Source organism: Miniopterus schreibersii (genome assembly GCF_964146895.1).
Source record: "Miniopterus schreibersii genome assembly, chromosome: 1".
Classification (NCBI taxonomy): Eukaryota; Metazoa; Chordata; class Mammalia; order Chiroptera; family Miniopteridae; genus Miniopterus; species Miniopterus schreibersii.
In genome coordinates, this window is record NC_138101.1 from 165,339,254 (window position 1) to 165,354,151 (window position 14,898).

Here is a 14,898-nt window from a genome sequence, read left to right on the forward strand (position 1 = left end):
CTCTCCCCTACGCCCTTGCTTCTGTCAAACTAAATACCTCTGAGAGGCTCAAGGCTCACTGTATTGCAAAACCAATGTTAGTTTTGCAATGAATTTGACAAGAAAGTGCTCATACAGAATGGAAACTAGTCTTGTAGCCTCTGACTCAGAATGGCTTTTTGTCTATAAATGGGAACCACAGGCCCTTAGGAGTTTAATTCAACCCCAGATGAGACTGTTGTAAAGGAAGGGAGTGACGGAGAGATACCCAGAGTCACAAGGTCAACTTAGGAATCAGAAAATGTCCTTCACCATTTCAGGTTACTCTATGTCGGTTAAACAGTGAGATTCGGCAAAGGTACAGACATTTAAGAGGTGCAATGAGAAATGTTTCTGCCATTCCTTCCAATGCATTCAAAAAAGCCTCAGATCAATAATATGAAACAGGAGCATGAACACGAGGTAGTGATAAATAGACACTATTTGATGATCAAGCGTAATTTTGCACACAGAGAACAAGTCCAAACGATCACCACCAGAAAGTACTTCCGGGCCCTGGCCTGGTAGCTCAGTTGGTTAGAGTGTCATCCAGATACGTTGAGGTTGCAGGTTCAATCTCTGGTCAGGCACACACAAGAAGCAACCAATAAATGCATAAATAAGTAGAATAACAAATCCATGTTTGTTTCTCTCTCTCTAAAAATTAGGAAGTACTTCTGTATGTCTGACTTACTTTTCAAATGATTAAAATGTGTATAAGAGGAAAAAAACCTTTAAAAGCTTTTAATGAAATGGAAACAACAAAAAAGCAATCCTCCATGTGAAATTAATCTTGACATTTTTAAAAGAACTCTAAGCACTTTAAAATAAATGGTGGGAAAGCTGAGAAAAATTATATATTTGTACAACTATCAAGTTTTAATACTAAAATATTTCAAAGTGCCTTTGATGACCGAAGTCTACATACCTATGGAGCTCTTTGGAAACAATGATGAGTTCTGCTTCCAGGCAGCTTGTCCAGATTCTAGAAGGTGCAAAGGGCATGGGGCCCTTCAGCAGCCAGATTCATATTAAATAATACAGCAAGGAAACTCATCAAAACCAAAGGGGGCTGTTTAGTCTCAAAGTTGGTATATTCCATAATAAAAGGAACGTGCATTTTTAAAAACAGGATACAATTAAAGGCTTCAATAAAACCAAGGTAAATTATCATATTTATGTCCAGGTTTCTAATAAAAGAGAGAGAGAGGCATATAGGAACACTTCATTCAAAAGACACAAAACCAGGAAGCACCTACAATGGGTATCAAATGCTTAGATGAAAACTTAGTTCAATAAAAGAGCTAATGTGGTTCCCTTTTTCAAATGTTTGTAGTATTTGCTCCCAGTATCGCCAGATACATTATGTGACCGGACTATAAATTCTCTGGTGTCTTGAGTCCCTTGACAAAGATATGAATGGGACTCTTCTGATAAACTAGTAGCAAATGCCTACCAGCAATGCCCTCTTTCGCTTCAAACTGGTGATTCACAATCTTTAGGCATTTCAAACACTTACGTACCGGGTGAAGCAAAAGTAGGTTTACAGTTGTTCTTACAGAAAATAATTAATAAATAATAATAAAGAATAAACTGTGTTTTGTGCACTCACAACTGTAAACCTACTCTTGCCCCACCCTGTATAACCACTGTGCAGGGGGTGGGGGGACAGGGCTTCAAGCCATAAATCAAGATTGGACAGGTGAACTGAAGCCTAATTTGGGGGTAAATGGTCCATTAGTAAATGCATGAAAATGGCAGGTCGATTTAAGTTACTTTCCTTAACAACTGTCAAAAGAAACATGAGGCTTTAAGGAAAAAAGGACAAAGTTATTCAAGATAGATTTTAAAATAAAAAAATAGACAATATTCATGCTCTTAGTTGGGAAAGGGCAGTACCTTTCATCTTATTTATTTTCAAGGAAAAATGATTGAGGCCCATTCCAATAAAGGTAAACTTACAAGTTTTATTTTATTTAAAAACTGTATTTGCTAAGGTTTAAAAGATAAAATTAAAACCAGGAAGCTGATAGGTACTAATGTATCCAAATGCCAATTTAATGGAAAACTGTAGTTTACCATAACTGTAAGTTGCACCCATAAGACTATCAGAATGCCTGACATGCAGGAAGCATACAACACAACACACATCAGTTGAATTAATTAATAGACGAACAGATTTAGATTGTCATGCTACAATCTCTTTCTCCTGTTTTATTAAGCCAAACTCCTAACCCTGATAAGGTCTCTATAAATAATATCTGAAGAGAAGAAGATGACTGGCATTAAAAACATATAATTTTACAACTTAGGACTACTCAATATACCAAGAAGGTGCTAGCACATGGATTGCTTCTGTGACTTCTATGGAATTTTTTTCCCTATAATGTAAAATGACAGACCATATAGAGTGTCCTAACAACATATGGCGAAGTTTATGTGATCATCTGAGGAAAATAATTCAATTTCATAAAAAATGCAAATTTAACAGTAGTGCATTAATTCATGCCAACCCTGCTCTCAAGATAATCAGCAGGGACTCCCACATGGAATCAATATGCAGACATCTATTTAACTTTTATCACGGGCTCACTAAGTAAATATCACGCTACAGGCCACTTAGGTATTCCTTATTCACAGGCAAACAGCAGACACAGAAAGCAGGGGGGTGATGTCAGGTCGTTAACAAATCAATCGATAGCTGCTCCCCTGTTTCAGTTTTGCCAACTGAGGGCGAAGATGTGCGACATCTGGAGAGCAAACCGCCAACCTGCTGCTGAGGTGTGATCTGTTCGCGGCAGGGGCTCCCACATTTACACCGACTCCAGCACGAGCTCTCAAGGAAACCTTACGTTCTATTATGTCTTCTCGGGCTTTCACAAGTGGTAAGTGAGACCCACTCTTTTCATACCATTCCTTAGACACCAAAGAGCCTGAGATCTCCAAGGACCGCAGTGGGAAAAGCTACTCTTCAGGCTCCCCAGGGTGTCTGGGATCGAGGCAGAACTAAAAAACACCTGAGTGCGTTACATGATGAGGATTGCATGGTTTAATCCTCAAACCCCCGTTTCTGTTTGCAAAGCAAAATTTTTAGCATTCTGGGGGGACCACATGTATTCACAAGTAGCTAACTCCTCCAAAGTGGCGAAGAATGATCCTAGTTTTGCAAAAACTTATTTTTTTCTTCAAGGGTGGGCCCTGTTAAACCCCACATTCGTGGTGCCAACCCCCTGAGAATATCATCCTTTGTGCATTAACGTCAGGGTGGTCGCTACTCCCGCCTGTCTCACATCAGAGAGCCCATACATCACTCGGTATCTGAGGTCACTTACCCAACCTGTCCGCTCAGAGGCAACGAAAGCTAAACGAAGCAAAGGAAGCTCCGTGACTGGAATGAGGCTGAGCTTCCTGACTGCTTCCTCAGTTTGCACCCCACGATAGAAACACTGTCTAAAAGTGAGGCAGTGCCAGCCACAGAGCTCAGAAAGTACTGCCCATTTGCTCCTCTCATCCATTCAAAAAATTAACAGCAAGGCTCACCCCAAAGCCATACAATGATGCCCTTAATTATATTTATGAGCATGGAAGGCAATATCCGGTCGTGACGGATCAAACGTCCTTCCCACTAAGAGCAAGAGGGAAAAGAGGAAACCTCGCACTCATCTCCGGGACCGGATCTATGGGGAGAACGTGACTATTTGTCATCGAACACAGAAGTTAACATCAGCGCGCACACATCCCTGCTGGAAGTGAGTCGTGCTGGGTTTTAAATGAGCCTGCACTGTATTTACTTACTCTCCTGCCTTATTTCCTGGGTAAAAGTTTAATTAATACTTCACCCCAGAAGCAATCCACAGAAGAAATCACTTTATGGGGAGTGAAGTCATAACCGCAATCTGCTTTTCCTGTGAATGGCAGTTTCCTTGCTGCACTTCCCTTCTTGTCCCTGGAAATCTGTTACCTGCCGCCTCAGTGACGAAAATGGAGTCCATCAAATGATCCACAAAGGATCATTTTAAGAAAAAAGTTGGAGACCATCCTCTCGTTGCCTCCTTTCCTCTCTTTAGCTAAGATCTCAAAGCACATCTTCCCAGGGCGCAGATTACAGCAGGCCCTCGTCTCCTGAGCAAGCTGCACTGTGCATCACACCCACTACATTTCATCTGTTTCTCAGGTTAAGAGCTGAGGCCACACACGGCCAGGATGTTAGAAATAAGTTGCAACAGGCGTGGTTTGCCCCACCCCCAAGGCCCCGACAGAAACTGCACCCACTTCCCACTGTCATGCTCTTCCCCAGGCCTTACCCTGCCCAAGAGGTTGTCCTGAAGCAGCGTCTCCTGCAGCACCGGGGCCACCTCCTCCAAGCTCAGCATGTGGCAAAGGTCGGTGAGTTCCTCCTGTCCCAGGGACCCAGTGCCCGTCGTGTCAAAACTGTCAAACAGCTCCTTGAGTCGGGCCTCATGCTGGTTCTGCTCCACCTCATCCATCCCATAGCCCACAGCGCTCACCTGTGCAGGACAGAGACAAGGACAGGTTGTGGCAGCCCCTGGAATCCTGCCACTGCCACCCCTCAGCATACTAGTCCTACCATCTGCATGCCCTGGCCCCCTTGTGCCGGTGGATCAGGACCTTGGGCAGGGCCAGCAGGAGAGGTAACGCTGCACACTCACCAGCAAGACCACGGGTCTCTCCAGGACCCAGCCCTAGCCAGTGACCTGCCCCATGCACTTGCACGGGGCACACCCACAAGGTCAGGTCACCCACAAGGTCGGGTGGGTCACCAAAGGCTAACATGACCAGAATGAGGAAGTCTTGTAGGCAGAAAGGCACCCCCTCAGGCGGCCAGCCAGTCTGTCAAACTCAAGACTAAGAGCGATTCTCTTATCAGCTCATCTGGCCCAGGATTTACAGTGAAAGACCCCTTCTGGCAGCCAAATAAAGTAATTGTTACTTTCAAATAAAGTAGCTGTTAGTGCCAACAGACCACAGGGCCAGAGCTTCCGTGCAAGTCCATGAGCTCCAGCCAACCTGCCCAGATGTTGCAAGCTGCTGGCTCGGGTGAGCTGCTTCTTCCGCAGCCTGGATACGTCCTTTGTAGTTAGACCGGAGCGTCGCAGCAGGAGGCACTGGATGAATACGTCTGATACAAAACCACCTCTCTGTTTACAAGGCACCAAATGCCTTTTCCACAAGTTCCTCAAAAAGCAACTCAATTAACCAATGGTGCAATTACATGAGGTGTGACAGGAAGAGTATTCCCTGAAGCTGGCTTTAGTCCCAGGGAGAGTTAGATAATGCTTAGTTGCCTAGAGAAAGGAGAAAACAATACTCCAACCTTTCAGACAGTGAGGTTCCAAGGAGCCACAGATCATACAAATCATACAGAGTCTCAGGGGACCTCTAGCATCTAGGCCATCGCACCTCTGTTCACCTGGTTACTCTGCCTTCCACCTCTCTGATCCACCCAAATCCCAGACCTTCTGTTTTTCCATTTTGGATAATAACATGGAGTATCAATAACTCTCACAATCATTTTTACTAAAAATATACACCGTAAAGTACTAGGTATATCATATGTGAAGAATGAAATCCATTTTTTTATGAGAGCTGACAGAGAATGCTCTCAGCCTTGAGTTTGACAGACTGGCTTGCACAACAATTCACTTCTAATGTGTTAGGACTTCCAATCAAAGTCTGCCACCTGCGTATCTGGAGGTACCTTCAACCATGATGCAATGGAAGCCAAGCACGACATATACCCTTGAGACAGTGACCTCAGCTTTCTGAAACAAGGCTCTCAGAACCAGCCCTTGACTGTAAAAAGCAGCACCTTTTATAAAAATTTTATTTATCTTGCCAATATAATTTTTTACTGTGATAAAAACCATATAACGTGAAATCCACCCTAATAAAAAATTAAATGTGCAGTATTAGTCACTATATGCACATTGTTATATAGCAGGTCTCCAGATCTTTTTCATCTTGCAGGACAAGCTCAACACCCGCAACACAGCAACTCCTCCATTCCCCTCCCCCAGCTCCTGCAAACACCATTCTACTTTGAAAAACTGCACCTTTAAGTAAACCGAGCCCTGGGTCAGAAAACTCTGACTAGAGGTGATGTTCCATGGAGCAGGTCATTACAACATGGGACACGTGTTGAACATGGCCAGCACTGAAAATAAGAGAGCCTTCCATACAAATCAGGGATGCTCTAGGCTGTGTGGCTTTCTTTCCACAGACAACTGTTCAGAACATGACGAGGTAAAAGAGAGCCACGATCTTCCCAAGGGTTTCAGCTGAACCAGGTGGACTCAGAAGATGGATTCCATTCAGCTCTGCCATGTAACTCAATTTTTACAGGGGCCACTCATTAACAAGCAGTGGCACCATTTTGGTCCAGACTCCTGGTATCAGAAGGTCTCTCCTCCTAATTATCAGTTTTTCTATTACTAAGGTACTGCTGGCTCTGGCTATCTTCCCAGAGCTGGTCTGTTGGACTAAGTAATCACTATGTAAATATTTTCAAAATAAGTTGAGGGTGCTATATAAACATCAGAGCAACAGAAAAGAAACACCAAGGTGCTAAGCAAAGCCACCAAAGTTAGGAATTTTGAAGAGGCCAAGGCTTGGCTAATGAGATTCACTTAGAGTCTGCCAGTTAATTGTCAGCTAAAATCTGCTGAGGATCCCCAAGGTGCTCTGGGATTTTTAGGGTTGCCATAGAGCTCAGACTCACTCTCAGTTTACCTGTCCCATGGGCTGTAATCTGACCAGCTTCATAAAAGCCAGACTATTCTGCTTTTGTTTGATTTTGCATATTAAAAAAAACCCAAAGTGAGAGAATTCTAACACTTCCCCTTTTAAGAACTATATTTAAGGGTTGAGGATTTTGCCCAGCCAGCGTGGCCCAGTTGGCTGAGCATCGTCCTATGAACCAGAAGGTCACTGGTTCAATTCCCAGTCAGGACACATGCCCAGGTTTTGGGCTGGACCCCCAGTAGGGGGCATGCAGGAGGCAGCCAATCGATGTTTCTCTCTAATCGATGTTTCTATCTCTGTCTCCCTTCCTATCTCTGAAATCAATAAAAACATTAAAAAGGGGGGAGGGGTTGAGGATTTGTCGATCTAAACCAATGAAAGAGGGCCATAAAACTCACAATGTACTGAAAAACCTTGATCTTACCCATGGCTTTGAATTTGATAAACTATCTTGCCCTGCTCTTTGGGAAGTCACTGGATTTTAAACCTTCTTTCATTTTTCAGTAGCTTTCCTTTTTTTTAATCTCTATATTTTTTCTCTCTCCTTCCCAAGACACTATGCTTAGGAAAACATTCTTTTGACTAAAGCGGGGAAACAGCCCTACCCCTGCAGAACAAATGATCATATGTAAGGAAACATCCAAAAGATGTTACATATGGTGACAAATTGTCAGTACTTGTCTGGCACAGAATGCGTTTTTACTGGTTGATATTATTCCCCAAATGTTCATCAGTAATTTCATGGGCAAGAATTTTTTTCTCCCCATTTGCCAGAAATTTCTTTAAGGGCAGGGTCCACAACTTCTTTTTCTTTTACAGCTTCCTCCAAATGCACAGTACAGTGTGTTCTCCACATCAGGGCACAGTAAACGTGGGCTGATTGGGTACATGGAGACTTCTTGAATGAAAACTTAATCTGAATGAGAGCTACAGAAATGAGCATATGAAGAGTCTGAAATGCCTATTTCGTCCACAAACACACCTGTACTCCCCTCCCACTCCAACTCTTTTTCAAAGGCATTTTCAGTCCTAGACATAACCAAACAGAAGCAGAAAGCCAGCGTCCACTGCCAAACTGGACCATGCAGAGCTGTGTGAAGTCTGGTTCAAGGAGTTAGTAAGTGAGCCAATGGGATTCTCACACTTCAGCTGCGTTTGTTATGGGATGTGGCTCTGGAGGACGGTCTGTACTAGAACACCTTCCCTGACCTGGTCGGTACTGCTCAGTGGTTGAGCATCGACTCATGAACCAAGAGGTCACAGGTTCAATTACCGGTCCAGGCACATGCGCAAGTTTCGGGCTTGATCCCCAGTAGGGGGCGTGCCCGAGGCAGCCAATTGATGATGCCTCTCAGCACTGTTTTTCTCTATCCCTCTTCCTTCCTCTCTCTCTCTCAAAATCAACTTAAAAAAAACACACCTTCCCTGGTCCCCTCATTTATAGAACAGGAAGAATAATACCCATCTGGAAGGGTTGTCCTGAGGGTTAAATATGGTAAGCAATTGAGAGTAGCGAATCCCAGAGAAAGCTGTGAAGAGAGGAATTGAGAAAACCACCAAGAAAATACCTGTGACTTACAAAGAATAAACTGAAGAGAGGTAACTTACACAAGTCAATCAGCCACAGATCTGCCTTTAATGACACAGGACAGGAGCTGTGGGATGCCAGAATCCAGAGAGCAAGAATGGGCAGGGTACGTCTGATGTATATTGACATGTTACATTACTAAATAGTGATGGCAGTAGATAAAGTTCAACGTTTCCTCACTCTTTAAAGGCAGACTGTTGGACCAATTTAATGTGAAACAAAAACAGAATGGCTGAAATATAGTTGGGAGTTCAGAAGAAACAATTTTTTAAGTTTCCAAGCATTTACTACTGTAAGTCTGGCCTACGCAGAGTATTCTACCTATGTGATCTCATTTAATCATCCTAATACTTTAGGTATCATACTCCCATTTAAGATGTAGACACTGGGGGTTCGCAACAGCACACAACTTGTCCAAGCATACAGCACTAACGTGGGGGTGGAGCCGAGGCTGGGGACCTGGTCTGACTCTAACTCCACTGGCTCTCAGTCCTACACATACACACGAGGGGGACCACTGAAATGATACCATTGGCAAATCACTTATCTCCACCTTCACGTGTTAAGCAGCAGAACAGTACCAGGTACTAGGAACCACCATGGAACACCTGACGGCCGCGGACTCCCCCAGGTTGGAGTGGGGAGGGTGGGGCTCCTTCCTCCCTCCCAACCTCGGTCCACTTATTGAATAATTATAGCCTCCAAGGCATTAGGGATACACAGAATAAGCAATCTCTTTCCCCTAAAGCATCTTTGGGATTCAGGGCATAAAAGAAATACATTTATATGTAAAAGTGATCATGAAGAATCCCGTATCTTCAATAATGGGCAAAGTGCAGGAACTGATCGTTGTTAAATTAATTCCCCCAAACACTTAAATATGTCTAATCTGTGCAATTCAGTGCTTTTCAGAGTCAAAGCCTAATGGATGCCCACCAATGACAGGAATCTTACTCAGAGATAAAGAAAGTTGGGTTTGGAGTCATAAATCTTTCTTCAAATAGCCAAGAACAATTCCAGTTTCATAAAGCCTGCCACAAACCTGGGCCTCTCTTCAACCATCCACCTTCCCAATCAAATTGTCAGAAGCCTTTATGACTCCTCTGGAATAAAAGGGCCAGTGTGGGCAATATTTGGGAATTCTAACTGGAGACAGTTAAATAAGAGGCAGATGCACAGAGCCATTCATCAAAGCATTTATCACCCAGTAGCCACCCATAATGAGAACTATTTGGAGCATTTTCCTTCCAAATAATTCAAAACAAGTCTGCCAAATGCACAGACCCTGACAGGGATGTCCATTACAGAGCGGTGTCATTGTGCTCCGCTCGGCAACCCTGGCTGGTGAAATCACAGTGCCAACTGGGGCTGGAAGGGATCTAGGTGGAGGTGCAGCTGGAATGATGAAGTCCCCAACACAAGGCCAGCATGAAGTGGATATGTGAACTTATGAACTTTCCAGCATCCAAGACATAGAAAGGAGCTTGTAAGAATGGCACCCTGGCCAAAGGAGACGTCTGTTCTGGGCCAGAGGGAGTGAAAGGGGGACAAAGCCTGGCAAGGGAAGACCAAATAATAAATGAGCACAATGCCAGAGCCCCTAGCCCAGGCCTTTTATTTCCCCTCCAGATGGTCCAGCAGCTGAACAGCTATGAGGAATGCCTGTATGTCCCTCTTGGCTCAGCTGCTTTCGCTGGGTATTATAATAGATGCTTTGGGGTCTGTGTTCAGACATAGCTGTTGGGGGTCTGCAGACCAGGCAGTGACCACCAAGTGACTAATTTAGTTACTTTACAACTAAAGTGATAAACAAGCTTTCACCATTTGGCAAGTCAGAGCCTCATAATGCCAATGATCATATTAAAATGTTTCTTTTTCTTCTCTCTTTTCTGCACTTTAATTTGCTGCAAAGATTTCCGGTCTTGCCATTTTGGGCAAATTTCAGTATAAAATTAAATAAGGACAAGAATAAATTTAAGTTTAGCAAAAGCTTAATACAAAAAGCAATTGTCCCCATTTACATATCTATATAGAATATTTCTGCCCCAAACTACTGTGGCTCAAACTGATTACTGTGATAGTCTCCTCTCTGCTCAGATAGCACCTCATTTCTAGCTGGGTACCAAAAGCACAAGAGGATCATCAAGAATAAAATCATGGTATAAAAATATAAAACAAAAACTTAAATGCTACCACACAGGAAAAAAAGTCACATTAAATTTGAAAGAATAAGAATCTTTGCTAACTACACTACAAAGTTTAATTTAACTAAGAGTATCCTACTAGTATTTATTCTAAAACATAAATAAACTTTGTATTTTCCTATCCTGAATGATGCAGCAAAGCCAAGCTTTTATTAAACCTAATAGCTAGGTGGCTTACCCATTCAAGTTGTTAACTCGGGATAGCTGGAGGAATAAAATCATTAGCCTAGCACACTGTGGATTCAATAACCTATAATCAGCTACGAAGTAAAACCACAAAAGCAAAAAACTGCTGACTGTTCATCACTTTCTTAAAAGAGACTGCTTACAACAACTTTCACTTTTTGAGCCATATTAACTCAAATTAATGTATAATGCCTGCAGCTATGAGGACAGTTCCCTGGGGTCAAAGTGAAGAGCTTCCCTTTTTACATCTATAAATAATAGGTTATCTCAACTTTGTGTTTTAAGTTAGCATTAGCACATAAATACTTTGTAATTTTTCCATCCAAAAGCTGGAAAAAAATGGTTAGTTGCTAGTATAAGTTGCAATACAGAAGCATCCTAATTTTAAACAAAGTTGCTCACTTGCATATACCCATAATCTTTTAAAAGTATTTTATTTGTAAATAGGATAAAAATATCTTTTTGCAAGCTTCAGCAAGTCTCTCCACAAACCCCTGCCCAACAGATGTAAGTTCAGTAGCCAGAATTCAAATCCCATAATTTATTGGCCTATTAATGAATAATTAGGATCTATAAAAATAAACCTCCTAAAAAGACTTGAGGCTGTTTGAATCCCTCAAAAATGCTCTGATTACACTTGCCACCCCTTTATCAATGTTAGCCTGATAAAAATGTATTTTTATTATCAACATAAAATGGAAGCATCGAGATTGGCGAAACATTAGTTTAGAAAGCCATCTGCACAACATTTAACTTATGATGAGAATATTGCCTATCAAAATTAAGATTGATTGTTCAGAATTTATTGGAGCGCTAGGCATCCCCCTCCGGACAGTTAATATCTTTTGGTATTAGGGGGGTCATCACATACCTACAATGGAAAAAAAACCCCAAAACACAAGAGAAAGACATCCATGCCATTCTGAGCAGGTGCCTATTAAAATGACTAATCCGTCACATTTTAATGCAAAGCCTGTGCCTGTGATGGCTCCCTTTCCACTGCCCCCTATAAAGCCTCTTCCTGCTTTCGCCCCATCTGGAATATCCGTAAGTCCTATCCTTTATCTACACTGCACCTCAGAATGCTTTCCTCTAAGGAATCACCAGATAATAAGGGAACGTAAACAAATCTGCAGGAAACTCCTCAGCACTTCACTTGACCTCCCGAAGACACTGGCAACAGCTGAAGAGGCCACAAGAAACTGGTCCCGCAGCCAGGCCGCTAGCCTCACTTTCACACACAGTCTGGGAGTTTGCACAGCCCCCTCCAACTCCAAGCAAGATCTGCCAATATTCCAGGTCAGCCACCAAGGTGCTAGCCACTAGGGAAGATCAAGATAAAACGAAGCTGACACAGAAACAAACTCCAAAACAAAGCATTTCCTTGCAGACTGTCGAGCCTCAGGAAACAAGTAAACATAGATTTATTTTAACATTCGTAAGGGAGCCGACTGAGAGTCTTCAAAAGGTCCCAGGAGCCTAGCCCACGGGCCACAGTGGACTTTATTATCAGGACTCTAACCCTACCACCTCCGTCACAAAAGACAACCACGCAATCTGTTTTCATTGCATTAATTCAGGAGCTACGTTGCAGGGCGAGCCCCTCTGGGGAATTCTCAACACCAGGAGGGGATCTGTTCCAGGCGAGGGAAGACGGCAGATCTCAGGAGAGCTAAGTGGTCTGGACACAGGGCACCTGGCAGAACAGTCTCTCCAGCCCCCTTTGATTCGCAGGGCCCAGGCTAGGGAACTGCCTCTCCCCGTCTCTCTCTGTTTCAACTTGCCAGGGAGCCCCCGCAGTCGGCGTCTCCGCAGCTCCGTGCTTCCGTCAGGGCCGGTCTGCGGGCTGCAGGAGCCCCGCTCCTGGAGGGAGCCCCGTTGGCTTCTCCCGCAACAGCCACACTCGATCCTGCCGGTGTGGCGAGCAAGGCTTTCAGGCAACAGACGCCTGTCATTTTGCCCTACCCCCTCTCTCAGCAGCAACTGCCCTGGGAAGGTCTTTCCGTGCGCGCCGACCCCACACGCCTTGGAAAAGCCCCACTTCCAGGGCAGCGCAGGCGGACACCTCGGGTTTCCCCAGACGGGCTTCTTTTTCCCGAGCTTCTCAATCACAAGCCTGCCTGGGTGGCACAAGGCAACAGAGCCACCCCCCCTTCTGCTCCCTCCGGGGCTCAAGTCCACGCCGGGACCCGCACACAGTGGCCGCTGTCGGGGGGCGGCGGGACGGGGCCGCGCGGGGGGCGGAGGTGTCCGCCCCGACTGCGCGGCCGCGCGGCGACCCGGTGCCGCAGGAAGGCGGGCCCCTCGCCCAGGCCCCTGACAGCCTGCGAGGCAGACGCGCCGCCAACCCGCCCGCCCACCGCCGCGCCGAGGGCCCTCCGACACCCCGCCGCACCGCCCGGCCGCCCGCGCCCCCGCCCCCGCCTACCTTCCGTCGGCCTCTCCGCGGCGCCCGCGCAGCCGGCCGCCCGCCTCCAGGGCTCTGCAAAGCGAAGGCGGGCGCTTTGTTAGGGCGCGAGAAGCGGGACAATACTTCGCAGGCGGCGCAGAGGTTCTGGGCGGGCGTCCTTCAAACGGACGAGAATGGGGACCCCCGCGACCGTCATTTCCATATGTAAGGAACCAGCTTCTACAAAAGCGCGGCTCCGGGGGGCTGCGGCGCGCGTCCCGCCCGCCCCCGCCCGCCCCGCCGCGGAGCCCGCGCCTCCGCGACCCGCCCCTCCTCCCGCCCCCAAAGCCGCCCCCTCCCCGCTGCTCCCCGGGGAGCGTCCGGGCCCGCGGGCAGCCAGGCCACCCGCCTCCTCGCGGCCGCCTCCTGCGCCCCGGCAGCCCGGACACCTTCCACCCTGGCCCCGGGCCCGAAGGGGGAGCCCCGCCTGTCCGGGTGCCGGGTACGCGGGGGCGCGCAGGGCCCCACCGACGGCGCGGGGACAGCGCGAGGCCTCCGCGCACCCCCAGGCCGCGCAGCTGGGGTCCCGGAAGCGGGCTCCGCGCTCACCGCGTCCCGGGGCTCACGCGCCGTTGGCCGCCGCGGGGACCATGGCCGCGGGCGCACTCGGGGCTCGCACTCGGCGGCGGCGGCAGCGGGACGGCCGCGCCCAGCGCGCTCGGCTCCCGGCTCGGCCGCGGCCACCCGGAGCTCGGGACGCGGGGCAGGGCCAGGCCGGCGCGGGGGAGGGGCCAGGCCGGCGCGGGCCCGGCGCGGCTCCGCCTCCTCGGCCCGCGCGGTGCGGGCAGCGGAGGGAGGGGCGCCCCGCGCCGGCGGGACCCGGGGGGGGGTCCCCCGCCCCCCACCTTGCTCGGGACCAAGCGTCCGGTCCCGGCTGCTCCAGTGGTGGGAGCCCGGTGCGGTCTTCGCCGCCGCGTGACGCTGGGGCGCTCGCTTCGGAAATTTGAACTTGGAAACGCCGGGGCCCGAGGGCAGCAGGTGGAGGAGGCCGGCGCCCCGCGCACCCCCTCCGACCCCCGGCCGCCCGCCGCCCTTGCCCGAGCCGCGCCCTCGCACCCCCGCTGCGCCCGGGCCGCGGGGGCCGCCCCCGGCGGGGAGGGGAGGGGAGGCCCCGCCTGCAGCCCGTGGTACTTGGAGGCAGGACTCGGTGCCTCTGCCCCTCCGACGGCCCTGGGATTTCAGCCCCCGAGCGACCCTTGGCCGTCCCGGGAAGAAAGGTCCCCGAGGCGAAAGGGCTGTAGAGCCGACTCTGAGCCCTTCCCAGCGAGTGCAACGCTCCGAGCAGATCTAGGCTGGCTTCCGCCCTGGCCCCCCTGTTCTCACAGGCTCGCCCCCCCTATCCAGCCTTCCGCGGGAGCATCCAACCCTCGGGCACTAGCCACACAGGACAGAAAATCCTTGGAGTTGGTAGTTCTCCCGCCAACGATTGCTCGGTGTTTACCACCTCCTCTCTCTTCCCTCCTACTCCACCCCCCCATCTCCCCACCCCCCAAGTCTCTCCTTTCTCACTCCCCCATCCCTACACTTCTGCTCCAGATGCAAACAGGACCCCAAGACCAGGCCTAGAGCGGCGGCAGCTGTGGGCTGGGGCAACACCCAGGGTTCTCCTAGCGCTGCAGGGTTAAATGCGTTGCCCTTGAAGAAGCCACCTGATTTATTATAACCCTCAAGTCTGGTTATTTCGACCAGAA

At 47.9% G+C, this 14,898-nt stretch overlaps 1 protein-coding gene across 7 annotated transcripts in view; it reads right to left on the reverse strand.

The window, feature by feature from the left end:
* NIN (ninein) overlaps positions 1–13,902 on the reverse strand; it is a 94,870-nt gene extending 80,968 nt beyond the window's left edge. For 5 of the 7 annotated variants that reach the window (XM_081147421.1, XM_081147425.1, XM_081147426.1 and 2 more), the window contains exons 1-3: positions 13,757–13,834; positions 13,187–13,240; positions 4,323–4,526 (exon numbers count right to left, since the gene is read on the reverse strand). In XM_081147421.1, coding sequence (XP_081003547.1) covers positions 4,323–4,505 — 183 coding nt within the window. In that variant the 5' untranslated portion in view covers positions 4,506–4,526; positions 13,187–13,240; positions 13,757–13,834. Of the gene's footprint in view, positions 1–4,322; positions 4,527–13,186; positions 13,241–13,756 lie in introns of all 7 variants that reach the window. The other 2 variants (XM_081147424.1, XM_081147420.1) reach the window with 2 other exon arrangements.
* Between the last annotated feature and the right edge of the window lie 996 nt (positions 13,903–14,898).